General features: G+C 42.5%; 1 protein-coding gene across 1 annotated transcript in view; it reads right to left on the minus strand.

The window, feature by feature from the left end:
- Nucleotides 1-18,507, minus strand: part of sspo (SCO-spondin) — a 71,358-nt gene that overhangs the window by 19,198 nt on the left and 33,653 nt on the right. Inside the window, 33 exon segments of the mRNA XM_056363746.1 lie at nucleotides 339-529; nucleotides 769-907; nucleotides 1,014-1,130; nucleotides 1,340-1,501; nucleotides 3,443-3,685; nucleotides 3,779-3,825; nucleotides 4,110-4,299; nucleotides 5,327-5,380; nucleotides 5,471-5,626; nucleotides 6,515-6,691; nucleotides 6,890-7,060; nucleotides 7,279-7,325; nucleotides 7,419-7,571; nucleotides 7,774-8,011; nucleotides 8,857-8,991; nucleotides 9,242-9,409; nucleotides 10,095-10,307; nucleotides 11,557-11,721; nucleotides 12,192-12,412; nucleotides 12,705-12,850; nucleotides 13,019-13,185; nucleotides 13,319-13,471; nucleotides 14,008-14,066; nucleotides 14,205-14,304; nucleotides 14,431-14,643; nucleotides 15,346-15,516; nucleotides 15,883-16,083; nucleotides 16,307-16,353; nucleotides 16,477-16,646; nucleotides 16,754-16,833; nucleotides 16,959-17,129; nucleotides 17,784-18,037; nucleotides 18,381-18,475. Of these exon segments, the coding sequence (XP_056219721.1) occupies nucleotides 339-529; nucleotides 769-907; nucleotides 1,014-1,130; nucleotides 1,340-1,501; nucleotides 3,443-3,685; nucleotides 3,779-3,825; nucleotides 4,110-4,299; nucleotides 5,327-5,380; nucleotides 5,471-5,626; nucleotides 6,515-6,691; nucleotides 6,890-7,060; nucleotides 7,279-7,325; nucleotides 7,419-7,571; nucleotides 7,774-8,011; nucleotides 8,857-8,991; nucleotides 9,242-9,409; nucleotides 10,095-10,307; nucleotides 11,557-11,721; nucleotides 12,192-12,412; nucleotides 12,705-12,850; nucleotides 13,019-13,185; nucleotides 13,319-13,471; nucleotides 14,008-14,066; nucleotides 14,205-14,304; nucleotides 14,431-14,643; nucleotides 15,346-15,516; nucleotides 15,883-16,083; nucleotides 16,307-16,353; nucleotides 16,477-16,646; nucleotides 16,754-16,833; nucleotides 16,959-17,129; nucleotides 17,784-18,037; nucleotides 18,381-18,475 (5,014 nt within the window).

Consider the following 18,507-nt stretch of genomic DNA (forward strand, 5'->3'; position numbering starts at 1 on the left):
TGTGTGTGTGTGTGTGTGTGCGTGTGTGTGTGTGTGTGTGTGTGTGTTACCAGGCAGGCAGCTGTCTGTGTTACAGACAGTGTGCTGTTCAAGTGGTCCAACACAGGCCATGCCACCAGGTTCTGTCTCTCTAAGGACTGTCTTGTTCCGTGTTGACAACCCACCACCACATGTAGCACTGCACTCACTCCAGGGTGACCACTCGCTCAACAAACAGCCCACTGGAGAGAGGGAGGGAGGATGAAGATGGAGGTTTTACAGGTGAATTCCTAGAAAACCTTTGTCAAGTTATAGTTTACATTTTGCATTTGGGCATGTGCTCTGTCTCAGACCTGGACATGATGGCAGGTCACAGCTCTCTGTCCGTGAGGTTTCAGCACAGGGAGGGCCACCCTCTTTTTCCTGGCAGAGGCGTGTCCTTGTCCTCTGGCCTCGCCCACAGGAAGTTGAGCAAATGCTCCATGGGCTCCAGGGTTCGTACACGGGGCAGGGAAGCTTGGTGCACACCAGAGTGCCATTCTCACACACACTGCAGACACGGGGTGTTTGGAGAGGTGAGATAAAAACTTGATCTAATGCTTAGAGGAGAAGTAAGGTATCTAATTTGTAGAGGCAAGAAAAGGCCATAAAGTCTGAAAGTCATCAGAGCTGGTGAGACACGCTCCACTAATATTACAGATCAATTTGGACAAACTTTTTCGAACAAATCATTGTAATTTTAGCCTTTCACTTTCCAAAAATTAAAAATCAAACAAAGATTGTTCTCACCAGGTGTTACAGTCCACGGTAAGCTCCTCTTTAGGGATGAACTCCAGTGTCCCGTTACCTGATGGGATACCACAGCGACACTCCGTCACTGGCACACAGTGACCGTCCTGCAACAGTTGTCCATTCGGACACCGACAACCTGAGACAAAAGAAAGACGGAAATAAAAGAAATAGGAAAATAGAGAAACAGATACTGTGTTTTTTATTTAGAAGAATCTACTGTTTGCTTAAGGGCTCAGATTTACCTGCATGACAGGCTCCTTGCAGACACTGAACATGCTCCCATAGGTCAGTGCAGCTGCGAGGGCACTGATTGGCACAGCTCTCTTGGTACATCCGTCCCCTATCCTCACAGCGCTCACCTAGGAAACAGGAAAACATTCATTCAGGCAAAGCTCACTGCATATGCTGTAAAACTTGTTTTACATTTTCGTGAAATTTTTGCCTTTATTTGATAGATGCTGGAAAGATGGCGCAGTAGAATAGGTCTTTTTCTCATGACCCACAAATTGCTGGTAAGATTCTAACTGCCTTTAAGTCTACCTGAGTTTAAAATAAAGGATCGTTGTACCTGGGCAGAGCCCTGTGTTGCAGCTCTGGCTCTGGGTCTGTTGGCTCTTACAGCTGGGTCCCAAAGGAAAGGCCAAGGGCCGCCTGAAGCGCTGCCTCACTCCACCGCTGCATGGCTCCGCACAGGCCGTCCAGGCACTCCACACACTCCACTGACACAGATCTATAAGAGTAGAGTGATTATCACCAGCCTCAAGTCTATTTTCATCCTAATTATAATGATTGTAATTATCATGATGGCTGCTGTGATAGCTGTAATTGTTGTCTTCTCTTCTGATGATTCTCATTATCATCAACAATAACAGAAGTGTGTTTACTGTTTATAGACTTATGTACAGGCTTCTTTGAGCTGATGAGATTTCTGATTTATACGTTAGAGATGAAAAGTTTGTACTATTTATTCAGAGTAAATAAAATCTTTGTTCATCTTCACTCAGCAGCTCAATGATCTGGATCCACTATAATGAAATACCAGACTTCAAATACTTGACATGCAAATCAAACCTAAGGTCCATTGGGCATGGCAGTAATGCAGAGCTATTCCCATTCATATCCAAAGGGGAAGGGCTGAGGAGAATGGAGGACTGATAGGACTGAGCTCAGGATGAATCATTCGTTGCTCAGACGACACCCAAACCAATCGACTTCATACGTCCCCACAGAAACATGGACGTTTAACTCTTCCTTTCTTCAAATCCCTTTTCCATTCTCATTCCTTTGGGGAATAATGAGAATGGGGCAGTGGGGATGCACAATAACATTTTTCACTGTGAATACTGATTGCAAGCGCTTAAACTGTCCACTGATGGTATTTATCAATCTACACCGGCAGCAGTGAAGTGACACACAATAAATATCCACACAGAAACCAGTGGGATCCTGGTACCACACTTTTTAGATTTTAATTAGAGATTCTGCGTTGTCAGAAACCTGGTCATTCTTTTCTGTTTACGATGCATCAAACTGATGATGAATCTGCCAAAATTCACTCTAACTGAACAAAGATAAAAACACAAATAATTGTTATTGGTGCCAAAGAAGGACAACTTAAAATCAGTGGTGTAATGATAAAGATAAAGAACCAAGCGAGAAATCTCAGTGTAGTCAAAAACCTACATTTTAAAATCCATATGAAGCTAATCACAAAAATCAGCCTACTATCATTATAATAAATATGGTAAGAAGTAAAGAATCAGTGTCTCAGAAAGACAGAGGAAGAACTTGCTCTTATCTTCAGTTGACTGCTGTACAGGTCTCTCTGACAAGTGGATCAGACAGCTGCAGCTTATTCCTTCCTCAGACCAAGAATATGAATCACATCAGTCCAGTTCTCAGACCACTGAACTGGTTTCCTGTGTGCCAAATTACTTGCTTTAAAATACTATATAGATACACTATATATATAATAACATAGCACTGAATGGTGCTAATCAAAGAGAAGCAGCATTCAGTTTTTAGGCAGCACATCTCTGCTTCATCTCTCTGTTTCAATATAAGGTTGAAGAGTATTTTATTTGCTTCTGCTTTTTGAAATTAAATTTGAAGACATTTATTCATATCTTTCACAGCACTCCTATTTATTCTGCTTTATTCGATTTTCTTTTATTAATCTTTATTTTATTCTTATAAATCCTCTTTAGATGTGTATCTTTATGCTGACTCCAGTCTCTAATACAAAATACCATCTCTTTATGTCTTATGTAAAGTACTTTTGAATTGTCTTGTTAAACGATGCTACACAAATAAATTTGACTTTGAGTCTACTCATATTTCAAGTCAAGTCAATCCAGAGTCATTTCATCACCACAGTAACTGTCACAGTCACTCTGACCCAATCTGTAATTCATGTTTTTGATGATGCCATGCCATGCCTAGATGCCATGCCTGTCTAGCTCTGACTAGTTCACTGGGTTGTCTGCATGAAATCTTTTGTTGGGAGCAAAGTGTCATATTGTTGCAATAAGCTGAGGGGAACTGAGATGGAGCCAAACTGCCCAATTCATTATTTTCTCTCACTGTGAAGTTAAAGAAGGAACTGGAGCCTGACGAAGGCAGCCTGAGGAACTGTTTGCATTTCTGGGCGAAGATAAGAGTGAACAGTTACCTTTACAGATGTTAGCATCTGGACAGAGCCTCTCCTCTACCAGCGGTCCTGGACATTGGCTCTGCTCCTCCTCTCTAGAGACTGGAAGACCAGAATCAAGGTCCAAACAGGCCCGGAAACGTCTCTGAATTGAAACCATTTTAGTGCCACTGATAACCCCCCCTTGGAGAGTGCTGTGCTGCAGGGATGAGGAGGGCACACAGGGAGAGCAGGCAGTCCACTCTGACCACTCGCTGCTGATGACTGAAAGAAGGAAAGACAGAGGCAGGGTACCAGGATGAAGGAGTTATTCAAGATGGAGCTCTTTTCATTACTCTGATTACTCTGCTTTCTTACCTTCACACTCTCTCATGTCACACTGCAAAGTCCCATCATGGCAAAGGCTAGAGGACAGAATAGCCAAGAAACAGATTAGCAATATGCCAGAATGAGTCAAAGATCCCAGATGACGTAAAATAGATAAACGGATAAGTTGTGAATGAGTAAATAGTGATTAAAACCAAGACCAGCATGAACAATGAAGATGCAGCACAGACATAAGTGTAGCGATGGCAAAAGTCCCTTATTATGTATTTATCCTATATTCATGCAGTGTTTGGCACAGCTGCCTGAAATGATGCAAGAGTGCTGTTACAGACACCATTATTTTTTATAGCACGGCTCTAACCAGGTACTGCAGCCTATGGTGACCGTGGCCCCCTGAGGGACAGTAACAGGTGTAGGTGGTTGTCCTGGAGCTTGGTGCTGCAGGTGGACGCAGCCACATTCCTCTGGAGGAACACAGCTCCCGTTCTGCTGCAGCAGGCCCTGGAGGGGAAAGGAAGAAAATGGCTCAGTGTTAGCTGAAAAGTATAATGCTTTATGAATATACAGTATATGAATCTGTTGATAAATGTATTTGAATAACTGTATATACAAGGAAAAAAACCCAATTATTAAACATAATTTAAAAGTAATCCATTGCTGTTAAATGAATTATGGTTACTTGTGTTTTACACCTCCAGTAATCTGCCTTCTATTCCATATTTCATTATCTCCCCTCCCCTCTGCTGTATGGGCGTATCATCAGTCTATCAGAGGGGTCTTCAGGTTTTTGTAATAAATCATAGCTGGAAGCTCAGAAACTGGGCCAAACAACATTATAAAATTGTCATCACAGCTCATATCAAAGTGATGTATTAACAACAATATGTAGCACAGAATATTACACTTTCTGAAGTCATAGCAGTACATCTTTGCCCTGGTCTCGTACAGCTGGATAAATACCTTTGATGTGACATTAGAGCTGTTGCTGTCTACTTGTCCAGCCAAGGCCCAGTTTTACATTGATTAAAGTTAAACTGGTATTTCAGCTATTTCAGCTATTTCCACATACAGATTGCAATGCTTTCAGAATCATGTTTCCAAAATGTTTGTCACTTCCTAATTACAAATATATTTAAAAGCTCTACATCACAAATATAAAGTTTGTAATAACTGTTAGGACAAGGGACTTTTAGTGCCAGAAAGACTGTTAGAATAATATCTAAATATAGAGTGTGCACTGCAATGTGTGTGTGGAACATATCCAAAAAAGAAATATCACATTATGTGACAAATTTGATTAAATTGGGCGTCCAAATGACCAGCAATCAAGAATGTGCCTTTAGGTTTACAGTATCAAGATTAGGCACAACTGCCATCATAGTTTTAGGGTTAGGGTTAGTTTTGACATTGTTAGAATGACCCAGTTCACTTTATTGAGAGTAAAAAATTAGTTACTTCTTCTTCCTGTATATATGATAAAGTAAACTAGGACTAATGAAAAATTTACCTGTGGGCAGTAGCAGCCTGGTATACATTCCCTGACCCCTAAACACAGATCTCCCTGGGCCTGCAGTGCACACTGCTTCTCGCAGGGCGCACCACAGTCTGAGTACACGAAGGGGGCTTCACAGTCTACAAACAGGAACACAACACAAGAAATGACTGTAGTTCCTGCACATTATCAACATGTACAAAGTCCCACGCACAGACACACACACTCACCATCACATTGACTTTGGCTGCATGCCCTGCTCTGTGTTTCAACAGGAGTGCACTGTTGCCCCCTGGTGGCTGGGGAGAGAGCTACACGGTAGCGCTGCTGCCTCTGAGACACACAGGAGCACTGAGACCAAACACTCCACTGCGACATGGGACAGCCTGGAGAAAAAAAACAAATCAACAAGTCTGGTGCAGCACACAGGTTTAAACAAACACTTCATGGTATTTGTGAAGCACCACTTGAACGTGTACTCATGTGAATCAATGTATATATGTAATGTAATTGATCTATTCACACACCAAATATTAGGTTATCCTCCTTTACAATTAATGTAAGATTGGCATTAACAACTAAACTACAGTTAAAGCAGAGACACAAATTCAGTTAGTAACCATAATGATCTGACACTAACAACTATAAATAGACCACTAGTATCAAATCAATCATTGCATTATCAAGACAGTCAATTTGTAGACTTCCTGTTGTAAATATTGGGATTAAAACCTAAATTGAGTTAGGTTTATTCTATATATGGACCTTCTTGGTTACATGTTTAATATTATCTGATACAGATGAAATGTCAGATCATTGTAATCGTACTTCCTAAATTGTCTATTTAGGAGCTTCTACTTTGTGCATGCCTGTGCACCTGATATCATGTTGGGATGTGTATACCTCAAGCACTCATTGTATTGTATTCACTAATAGCTAACACACTATATTCAATTGTTTACTGCAGCAATAATAAATGTAAGAGTCAGGCACCAGTTAATACCCCCCCTCCCGTTGTTGTGATTTCTCACACACATAAATATTTCATATCATGAGACAAAACATCCACACACTGCACTGACAGCTCCCAGCAAATTTAATTTAACAGAGCATCATCTAACAGAGAACTTCATCAGGCACTGTCAGAAAGAGCGTTTTACAAATAGGATCACACAGAAAAACATTAACAGTGCAGCGCACACACTGATTTCTGCTATTTGACTGTCAGGTTTCAGTTTACCAAGCTGACCACTGAGAGTTGTGTCTGTTTGTACCTGGACAGGGCTGTTTGTAACAAAGCTGGGTCTCCTCTGTGTTCCTCTCAGCCTCGATCTCAGTGGGACATGCTGCATCACCCCCTTCCTCACACACACACACCCTGCGCCGTGTGACAGACCCCGCACCACAGGTCCGGGAACATGGTGACCATGGTGACCAGGGGCAAAGGTCATCTGGAGTCAAGGAGTTAATACAATCAGAGCAAATATGATCTGTGTTTTCCGTCATGTTTTACTGACGTTCTTCTTTTCCAGGATTGCACATAGAGTACATACAATATAGAAATATTATCACTAGAAATCATGTGTCTGTTTTTTGGTAATATACCAATGAATACTGTGAAATTGTGGCATTTCTGAGTGCATACAAACCCAGACAGGGCGGGGTACGACACTCCTGGATTTCTCTCTCTGGCCCACTGCAGTGAGACCCATTGTTTCGTGGTGGGGGGTTGATGCAGGCACGGGTTCGAACCTGTGTCCCCTTTCCACAGGTCACTGAGCAGTCGGACCAAACTGACCAGGGGGTCCAACCACCATCCACTGACAACAACACACAAAACTTGGTCATATGAAATGTATTTTTGCCAAACAATCTGGCTGCATGCCAGTCAAAATCTGCCCAGAAAAAATGTGTTTATTCTCTATATTCCTTTTTTTCTTTTTTCTTTCTTTTTTAACTAAATGAGTACATACTGCAGTTTAACACATTTAGGCTCGCTTCATTTCCTCCGTCTTTTAAAATAAATGGAGTGACCCACCTCTGCAGTCAATGTCTTGGCAGTAATCTCCCTCTGGGGTACATGTGCTAGGAGACAAAATAAATGAGAAAGTACTTCGAGTGCAAACCCTTTATCAGGCAAACATTATTTTCATCTTTGTTTGTTTTAATCCATCTCACCATTGTTTACACTCTCCCTGTAGCCAGGTGTCCCCCACAGTGAGTTCCTGGTTGTGATGGAGACAGAGGGGCGGGCAGGATCCTGGGTCGCAGGATTTATGCTGGACTTCCTCAAAGTGGCAATCTGCTCCTTCAGTCTCTGGGATCAGAGACCTGACACACAACAGTGACACAAAAAGTACAAATGTATTGCTACTTTACTCTATATTTCAATTTACAACCTTTTTAATAATAATTTTAAAATTATAATATTTAATATATTTATTTTTAATATATATTTAATAATAATTAATAATGAACAGTGTATTAATATAGGCTAAAGTAGAACCGTGGATTTGTGAATTTCTTTTCTCACCTGTATCTGGTTCTCTGGCCCTGCCCGCAGGAAACACTGCATGACGCCCAACTGGACCATGAGCTCCAAACGCACGCAGCCTGGCAGCTGTGGTTGGTGCAGAGGAGCTGTCCGTCAGTGCAGCTGCAGTTGTTACAGTCCACCTGATGCCAGCTGCCGGCCGCCCAAATCTGACCCAGTGAGTCCACACAGTCACACTGCCAAAGCTGCACACACATCCCGTCCTGCTGCAACTGGCCTGGATGCACACATGCATTAGTCAGACATTATTGCTGGAAAATATATTGCTGTTGATTTTTTTGCAGCCATCATAACAAATTACACCTATTACACCTTTCGTGGGCAGCTTTTAAAAGGGTCTGAAACAGGTTTTTTCAGCAGCATATAGCTCTGCCTCTGTGCTCGTGATCCCAGCCACCCCTTATAACTGACAGCGTGCTGATCCCAGTCTACTGCAGGTAACACACTGACTATGCATGACTTCTGCATATAACCCCCCGTCAAATAACCCCAACTATCCCTTTAAGTCTCTAACATGCTGTGTGGGGACCCTGGCAGTCCCTGATGTTTCTGTTTTTCAGAGGCACACTCAAGGGTCTGCATGCCTGACACAATTACATGTGGAAGTTTGCAGATGGGCACATGCACGTTTGCCTTAGCCTCCAGCAGACACAGAGCAACAGTATAATTTATTTGGACTTGTTTCCTGCCACCTGGAGATCTTTTTAGCTCTGGTTTTAGTCTCTTCCACCTCCTAAGAAAAATATCTGACCTATCTGACCTAAATATCTATCCTGTAGTGATATCTTAATATGTCAATATTATATATTGAGTACACACCACACTAAAGTGTATTCAAAGCAGCTCATAACTAGTTTTGGATTAACAGCACCGAGACTATTTCAGTAACCCACCTGTATAGTCATGAACACATATGGACATACAGATACACATACACAGTCCCGCTTATCTGTTCAATACCAGCAGGTCCAGGACCTATAAGGTCTCTCAGATATGCAGTAAACACACACACAAACACACACAGCGGCTTATCTGTTCATAAAATGATAGCAGCCTCGGCACCTTTAGGGCAGCGACAGCCCGGCTGACATTCTGTGTTGCCCTGGCACTCGATGCCCTGCTGGAGGTCTGAGCACCGCTGTGGACATTGGTCGGCACACAACACGAACTCCTGGCCCGGTGGGCAACCTTTCTCATCTACACACAAATACACAAACAGAAGGTCACCATTTTCCCATGATGCTACAGACATTTTCTCTGCATAACATGCCTCACCAAGAATGCTGATCACAGGTTGTGATTGACTTTTTGAACAACAAAGATGTACCTGATAAAATGGCCACATGCTGAATCAATGAACATTTGTGCATGCATAGGATGAACTAACCCTAAGGTCACAGTAATATAAACTCAACAAGTGTGTGTGAACATGTTGGGTCTGTCTCACCACAAGGTTTGGTGTTGCAGGGTTTGACTTGGTTCTTCTCTCCTTCGCACTTTTTCCCACCGTTTTTGGGCGGAGGGCTGGAGCAGGAGCGAGTGCGTATGGAGCGTCCGCCACCACATCGCTTATCACAGCGGGACCAGGGACTCCACCGGGACCAGCCTCCATCCACTACATCGTCCAGACAAACATGAGTACAAACACAGACCAGTGAATCCTGGTGTAGCAGTGAAGCTTTTGCACTCTGACCCCTTGAAACAAAGCAACTCGTGACCGCTCATCACAGGTTATAACCTTAGTTTGGACATACGATGAGAGCATTCCGATTTCTTGATTGTTTCATTTGAAGGATTCATTTTTGAAGAGGTAAAAGTATCCAGTCTGCAAAGACTTTTTTTTTGAGAAGTCAGAGAAAAAGAATGAAATATTTTCTCTGTTCTCCCCTAAGATTTATTTATAATCCCCAGGTTGGGAACTACTGACATTGACAGACAAAACACCATGCTAGTGCTTTTGTATGTTTTATACCATATACCAAAAATCACATATACTGTACTTTAATGGATTTTCAAAGCATGGTGTAAAATTTCATAGTTCTGAGTTGTGTTTCTCCAATTTTCCAGGCAGTCATTAGTTCCCATCATTTCACTATATGAGCTTAATTTCTGCTTTCATTGTTGTCAAAGTTTGTTTCATGGTAATGCAGTTAGTGTATGTACTGCATTACTAGACAGCTAAACAGCTGCAACTTCAAGATGATGCTGACTGTAAAGGACTTCCTATCAAGCAGTTTTTAAGTCTACAGTTTGAAATGAAAATCACAACTTGACTCAGCATGCTGCTCTGGTTGGCTGACCTCTGCAGGGCCTGATGTTACAGAAGCGCTGCTCCTGGTTCCCTCTGAGGATATCTTCACACCAAGACCCATTGGTCCCGGGGCTGATAAAGGTTCGGATCCTCTGCTGCTGACCCACTCCGCAAGACCGCGAACAGAAGCCCCACTCCCCCCACTCTGTCCACGAACAGTTCCTCCTCAAACAGTCGGCTCCCTTACAACCATCACCTCCATCTGGGATACATCAGGAAAGACAGAAGGGGTTTGATATACAGTACACTACATGTAGTAGCTGAGTATCAACATAGCTTTATCAGAATAACTATGATGCTTTGGTATAATTGCTGGTACCTCAAACCATTTGTTTGCATCATTAGAGAAATATCTAAATATTGATTTATTAAGGTGAAAATTGTACACAGAACAAATGCAAAAGTCATGAATGAATAATCAGAAGGAGAATTTCATTCATAACCTACACCGTCTCTTGCTTTCAGTGCTGACTCTTTTTATTATCTTGCCTCACTACTCAGTTGTACACACACAAAAAACACACTTCACACATTCACACACACACACACAAACATGGTATTATTATTTCTTTCCGGATGGTATTATTCTTTGTTTCCATTCATCCCTCTCGTTGGAACATAAATTTTAGATAAAAATCTGAGAGTCAACAATTCAGCTGCCTGGCTTCTGGTTAGATTTGCATAAATTAGCTCTTATGTTCACATAAAATTCACTGTAGTCTCAAACAAAGTTGCTAAAAAATACAGCTAGCCCACACTAATCTCTTATGATGTCTGCACTGATCAGTAAATAAAACAACAAGTCCGCTACAAAATCTGTTCTGCCGTCAATGAGATAAGCATGTTTTTGGGGTTTTTTTTTTGCAATCTCAAATAGCAAACCAGCAAATGTAATAAAATTCAGTTTGAAGAAATGTTTAACTGGGGGAATGCAGATCATTACTTACAACATGTGCTCTCTCTGTCAAACACAGGCTCTAAAAATATGAAAAATGAATCCTCGGTTGTATGAAATAATCAGTTGAATGGCAACTGTCATTAATGTGCCCACAGTCACTTTCATTGAAGATGCCTGATAAAAGTACAGTGCTCTATTATTAACTACTGGGGTATTTAACAGACTGATAACAGTCCCTTCGCTTCAGTTCTTTCATACACACAGTACTACATTTGAAACTGTGTCCTGATTCCTGTAAGTGCCACTTACTCTTGTAATCTCACTATTTACTATATTGCTATTGGAAATAGAAGACATCAAGCCTGCTGGATTTGCAGGAGATGTTCTGTTAAAGCGTTGACAAGAGAAAAATCTAGAAGGCTTAGTTTACAGCATGAGCAAGCAGATGGTTTGTGAGATTCACTTTTACTGTATATTGACAGGAATATACAGGTAAGATTTGGTATCAATCATACAGTCCGACAGAGGTAAGAGATGTAAGTGCTGGTCGCACCTGGACACTGGGGCAGGTTACAGGCCTTCTCTTGATGAGAGCTTCCGGAGCAAGGAGGTTTGACACACCGTCGATGACGGGACTTCATGGCCGGCTTCAGAGCATCAGTGCAGGTCTTAGTGCAGGGACTCCACAAAGACCAGGGAGAGAAGCCAGCATCCTCATCTAAAGAAGACGGATGAGGAAAGAGGATCAAAAGACGAGAAGATATTCAAACAAAATCTTTACTGTCTTATGAGAGAAAATGTTTTAGCAGACAGAGTTTTAAATTAACACTGCACATCACAACGACAATCACCATACAGACTAGTAGGGGAGAAGGAAGCAAGAAAGAGGTGAAAAAAGAAAGTAAGAAAAATGCCAGAGAAGGAGATAAACACCGTCTGGTATTAAACTTCAAAGGATCATTTACCTGGTAAAGCTGGTTCCTCTGTAGGACCAACAATCACTGTCAGAAACACGTAAAAACTGATTATTAGTACAAACTCCATTATTTAGAATTGTGCACAAACAAGCATTGGCTGTATGTACTTTCTTTTCAGACTGGGTGGAAACTAAAAGACAAAGAAAAGCCTTTATGATTAAATTTAATGTATTGCACCCATTACATACAGTAAGCAGACACCCCCCTGTACCTGGGCAGTCAGGGGCCTGGCAGTAGGTGGTTTCTTGGCGTGGCCCCTGGCAATCTCTCCCTCCATGGGCCGGGGCAGGCTGAGTGCAGCCCCTGGAGCGAGTTTTCAGACCCAGACCTCCACATGACAGTGAACATGGGTTCCAAGGGCCCCAGGGTGACAGGCCTCCATCGACTGGGCAATGCTCCAAGGAACAATTCCACCTGCCGTGTTCGCAGCCACTGTGGGGAGCAGGAGGGAGGAAGGGCTCAGTTGTGATATGGTTTGAAGGGACAGGAAGTTGACTGCCCAAAAATACAGGCAATAATTTTACAGCTAGGTGTACTGTATATGAACAGTATAACTGTTTAGCATTTAAATTGAAATACGTAATTTTTAAAAGCTTTAAGATGTTTTCAGGAATTATGGACACCTTCTAATGGTCGAGCAGTAGAAGAAAGTGGGTGCAGTAGGCAATAAAGAACTGTATGAAATGCGATATAGCTGCAAATATTCCCAAGATTCTCTGCTCACCATGTGCTGCAGTCATGAACCAGGGTGTCTCCAGACTGAAGCTCCATTCCCTCAGAGATATTGTTAAGGAGCAGAGATGAGACCGGTATGACAGAGACACTCTGCAAGGATGCCAGAAATGCTCTATCGGCCAGACACGGACACTCCTGAAACACACACATTACAGAATCACCTTAAATGCAAAACTATTGTTTTCAATCTTGAATTACAGTTACAGAAATGTATTGAATACTACTATTTGTCCTTTGTGTTTTAAATTTTAAAAGCTTTATTCAGATTTAGCTACCATGACTCTATTGTGACAGGGAACCCACCTGCAGGCAGACTCCATGGTGTTGGTAGGTGTGCGGAGGGCAGTGGCAGCCTTCTTCGCAACCATCTGAGTAGCAGGCCTCTCTGCCGCTGACCTGAGAACAGCTGAACGGACAACCTTCACCTCGTTCACACTCCCTGTACAGCCTGCCCGGAGGGCAGCCCACCTCTGCACAGTGACATTGAGTAAAGACTTCCAAAAAGAGTCTGCAAGAGCTTTTCTAGAAGGTTAGCCTGGATATTACAGTTAAAATAAGTTTGATAATACAGCTACAGGTATTCTACAGTAGACAGGTACTCACCGAGGCAGACCTGGGTGTTGCACATCTTGCTCTGGCGACTGAGGCCGCTGCAGGGTAGAGAGCTGCAGAGACGAGAGCGGGACTGCTGCCCTCCACCACAGGTGACCGAACACGCAGACCACTGAGACCAGGGCAGCCATGGGCCCCCTGAGTCTGGAGGACAAAACACAGAGATGTGAAGACAAGAATAGATACAGGGAGACAGTGACATGCTTTGATTTAATAGCAAAGACTGTATATCTAATTAATTTTAATCTGTATCGTAATTCCCATAATTTTACCTGAAGTTCCAATAAAGAAATAACAAGATTCTCTACAAATTCAAGGAACAAACTTCTTCTCCATAACTTTAAGGAAAACCTTTCATCATGTATTGTTGAATATCTCACTTTGCAAAGGAGTACATTTAACCTAATGAATGTACAGTGGGTCAGGACTTTGTTCCTTAAATTACCACGAGGGATTAAAGCCTTTTTTGTTTTTATCAAGTCATCAAGTTTTAAGTTGGATTGGTCCGACAGGACTACCTGTACAGGGGTGTATGTTACAGTCTTTCTGCTGCTCAGAGACTCCCAGACAGCCTCTTCCACCACTCTGAGGAGATGGATTATCACACTGGCGTCTCCTGAACTTGACTCCTCCTCCACAAGGAAGCGAGCACTCGGTCCAGGCTCCCCACTGGCTCCAGCCACCGTCGACATTGCAACCAGGGACTGATTGACAGTGCAGAACCCCAGCCTCGCATGAACTGAGATAAAGTGAGGAAGACAACACAAAAAGAAATGAAAATAAAGATATTGAAATTTTAGTTTTTCATATATTAAATTGAATTAAATTATATATCATATAAACTGATATTATTACAAGAATCAAAATGCTATTGTACCAGTTTTTGCAGTCGCTGATGATGCTCTCTCCTGGATTTGCAAACTGCCAATCAGATCCACCAGGCCATACCCATGATCCATTACTGGAATCTAGACCACCTGCCCAGTGAGCAAATCAAAGAGATATAACAAATCAATAACCAGAGACAAACATCTATTGATCAGACTAATCTGTGTTTAGTCCAACACACTTTACTCATACAATGTATGTACAAATAAACAGACTGTGGATCTAACCAGTATCAGAGCTGTTGTGGTATTTGCAGCGACACTCATCCCTGGCCACACACACTCCATCCTGCAGAACCATGTCACCTGGACAACCACAAGTGCGGCTGCACCCGGGGGAGTCCAAGCACACTGTGTCACCATGGAGATCCGAACAGGAGCGAGGACAGGGCTTCCCACAGGGCCATTCTTCCTGGCCTCCACCGCATTCTTCAGAAGACAAGAGGGAACACAGTTTGAAGACAATTAATACAGGGAGGGAACTAAAGGGTTGTAAGGTCTACTACGCCTTTAGAGTTTAATGTAATATAAAAGCAAACTCGAAACGAGCTGGACTGGAAAGAAATGCAATCCACCAAGGGCTGAGGTCAAGTTCTGATCCCCAGATGGACAGAGGTGTGGGTCAGGTTAATGAAATGAGTGGCTGCTGGAAAATAGAAGCTTTCAAAGATGTGATGAAAAACCAATAAGGCTGTTGGTGTGTGTTAATAAATTAAATGCATTATTGAAGTTAAGTGACTGATGAACAGTGTTTGGATGGACTCTCCCTGACATTTGTGTTTCTGTGTGCAGACCTTTTGCTTTATCGCAGCAGTGCAGAGGCCTGTCACCTTGGTGTTAATCAGTAAACCCTGTTATCATTCTGCAGGGGTTGGACATATGCAGAGACAAGGGAGGGCAGAAAGAGTTCAACTGAAGCAGAGTTCATTGATCTTCCCCTTCAGAAAGCCATTTCATTTCAACAGGCCTTTTGTCTTCAAGCCGTCTCTTTCTCTCTCCCAGGCTTCACCAGCAGCGACACATCTCCTCAAGCTATCCTCATTTTAATCCAGTAACCACTCTTACTAAGTGGGACATGAGTGCTTTTCTACATATATCCACAATTAATATACAATCCTTTATTACACTGACCTGAGCAGATGGTGTTGTTGTCATGGCAACCGCGGCTCTGCCTGCTCTCTCCAAGACAGGGCAGGCCACCAAACCTGGCAGGAGGGCTGTTACATTCCCTGGTGCGAGTGGATGATCCAGCGCAACCATCACAGTCAGACCATGCCGACCACAGACTCCATGAACCGTGGACTAGAAAGAGAGAGAGGGGAAAAGAAACAAAGACAGAAAATAAGAGCTGGGAACTGAAAAGAAAAACAGGGAGAAGTTGATACATCTGTCTACACCGAAAGATGAGTAAGAGACAGATAAAAAGCGACAAAGAATAGCAGCAGGAGAGAAAAAGATGGAGGACATTCAAAATGAAAAAAACAGGGATGAAACACGAGGAAAAACTTGGCTGAGTGATCTGAGGGTCTCTGGCTGTAAATAATTTCAGCCAAAAGAGTCTTAAATTATCTGCATTATCTTACCAGTAAGCTCAGTTTCTACCAACATCTTTATGAACCTATAAAAGTTCTAAATAAATGTCCCTGCCGCTCAGTGGCGGCGTCTTACCTGGACAGAAGGTGATAACAGGGCAGGGCTGTCTCTGGATTTGAACTCCGACCCCGTTGTGTATTTCCTGTTCTCCAGAGCAGGCTGCTCCTCCAGCCTTGGGCTCAGGACAGCCACAGCTCCTGTAGCGGGACACCGACTCTGCCCCACAGGTCCTGGAGCAAGGAGTCCACTCTGACCACTCACACCAGTCACCTGACACTGGAAACACAAATCGAATTTACAGCCATTCTCAAATATAATTTATCATTATTCATTTACTATCAATAGACTTACTCATCAATTTACTATTAAACTAAAGACAGGTCATATTTTTTAAACCTGTACACCAGCCAATTAAAAATGTCTAGCTTTATAAGTTGTTCATTGATCATGCATAACTACTTCTTTTCATCACATACAGAGGCTTACAGGTCTTACTCACCTGGGCAGGTGTATCTAGTGCAGTTGAGCCTCCCTCCCTCACAGGTGCTGAAACAGGAAACACAACATAATAACTTTCCTGTCAGTTTTTTCTCAGTGTTTCTTTGTGATATGTAAATGCAGTGTACATGCATGTGCTATGGGTGATGTTTGTATCTTTATTATTCTGACCAGTTGTTACATCCGTCACTGGCTTTTGCTGTTTCTCCTGGTTCCAACCAGAGTCCAGTGCTGAGGTCCAGGCAGGGACAGTCTTCTCTCTCTATGCAGACTGTCCCATTAGCAGACAGGACCTTTCCCCCCGTGCAGTAACACCCTGGCTCACATCGCCACTCACAGTGCTGAGGGACAGGAAGGAAATCACCTTAACATCACCAAATTGTATTATTTTTTATCCATAAATCAAGACTTCATTTTAAACAGGAGTCGTGTTTGGTGTAACACTCACTGCCAGGTCATCACAGGAGCGAGGGCAGGAGGGACCACAGCTGCTGAATGCTGTGCCTGGAACCTGAGAACATGGCGCAACTGAGAACACACAGTTACATGTTGTCATTACACTGACATAGAACCAGCTGTACTGTAGTGAAGAGAAAACACAATGTGGTTGGACAGAGAACACATACAGATACCTCTGCAGTTTACACACGTACCTGGACAATGGTCAGTGTTACAGGCTATAACCTCAGTTCCCAGCCCCTCACAGTAATTTCCCTCCCCCACTGGACTGGGACTGTCACACTCTCTCCTCCGGCTCCGAATGCCCCCACCACATGACTTGGTACACTCCGTCCAGTTACTCCACTGACCCCACCCACCGTCACCTGGAACACATCATGGTGTAGTGTAAAAAAAACTAATCAAAACAACTCCAAGGCAAATGAAGATTAATCAACTGAAAATATCAGTTCAGCGTTAGCTGGTAAATACATCAATCAACCAGGAAGGGACAGTCATTTATAAAAATCTGGTTACATCAATTATATACTGGCTGTTAAGTATTAATCTGGCTACTGAAATGAAGCAAAAAGTTTAACTTTATAACTTTTTTGCATTTTTTTTGTATTACGTCACCGTTTTCATAAAAGAATTTTAAACAAAATTCCAGAACTTAAACGTAGACCGAGTCTGAAATGTCACATTGTGCAGATCACATGAGCTTTCATTTCTCAGGATAAACCCTAAAAATGATGTGACCTATATTGTGTGTTACTGTGATTAGGTTGTTTACTTTTATTGACACATTTTGTGGCTCACAGGACGTTCACGTCATTTTGACTCCTGCCAGAACAAATTATGTACGAGGAAAAAAAAGAAACTTTGCTGACAGATCTTCAACAGTCTATATGGATGTGGTCTGACTCAAAATGGACATACAACCAATGTAAAAAGATGAGTGTGTGTGAAAATGTAATGCCAAGATAGAATATTTAAATATCAATAGAGTGTCAGTACAACTTAACACCAAATAAACTCACGATCACATGGGGTGCTGATGCAGACCTGGTCCTCTCTGTGAGGTCCCAGACACGGCAGGCCACTTCCAGAACGATGGGGACTAGAACAGAACCGGTACCGAGACTGGAGACCCGCTCCACACGAAACTGAGCACTGACCCCAAGGAGTCCACTGAGACCACTGGCCATCAACTGCAAAGATTGTGTGTGTATGAGCAGGAAATGAAGAGATAAAATGAAGTACAATAAGGTAATTCTGGGGCTGTTTACATTGACTGTGACGACAGACAATTCCTTACACTTTAAAAATTCAATCTTAGAGATACTGTATATTACTGTATACAGGATTTGGATCAGAGATTACTGACATGCCAATTACTGTTACGCAAACTGACATGAAAACAAAAGAAAAAGACAAAGCAAAGAAAAAATCACAGTGGCTATATCAAAGAGGAGTTCTTACCATTGCAGCTGCCTTGAGAGCAGTTTACCAGCCTCCCTGCTTCACATGTACTGAAATATAAAAACACAAACAAATGAAATCATCATTTCATCTCTTATACTGACAAACAAAAACACATGCTGGTGGAGTTAAATTCATTATTCAGTTCCACTTACCAGTTGTTGCAGTCTGTGGGGACAATGTCTCCTGGTTTGTACTGCTCCCCATTCACATCACAGCGACAGTCAGACTCCTGCACACATACACCATCCTGGGAATAGAGAGGATCATGAACAATAAGAG

The sequence above is a fragment of the Seriola aureovittata genome, chromosome 20, assembly GCF_021018895.1.
Source record: "Seriola aureovittata isolate HTS-2021-v1 ecotype China chromosome 20, ASM2101889v1, whole genome shotgun sequence".
Taxonomy (NCBI): Eukaryota; Metazoa; Chordata; class Actinopteri; order Carangiformes; family Carangidae; genus Seriola; species Seriola aureovittata.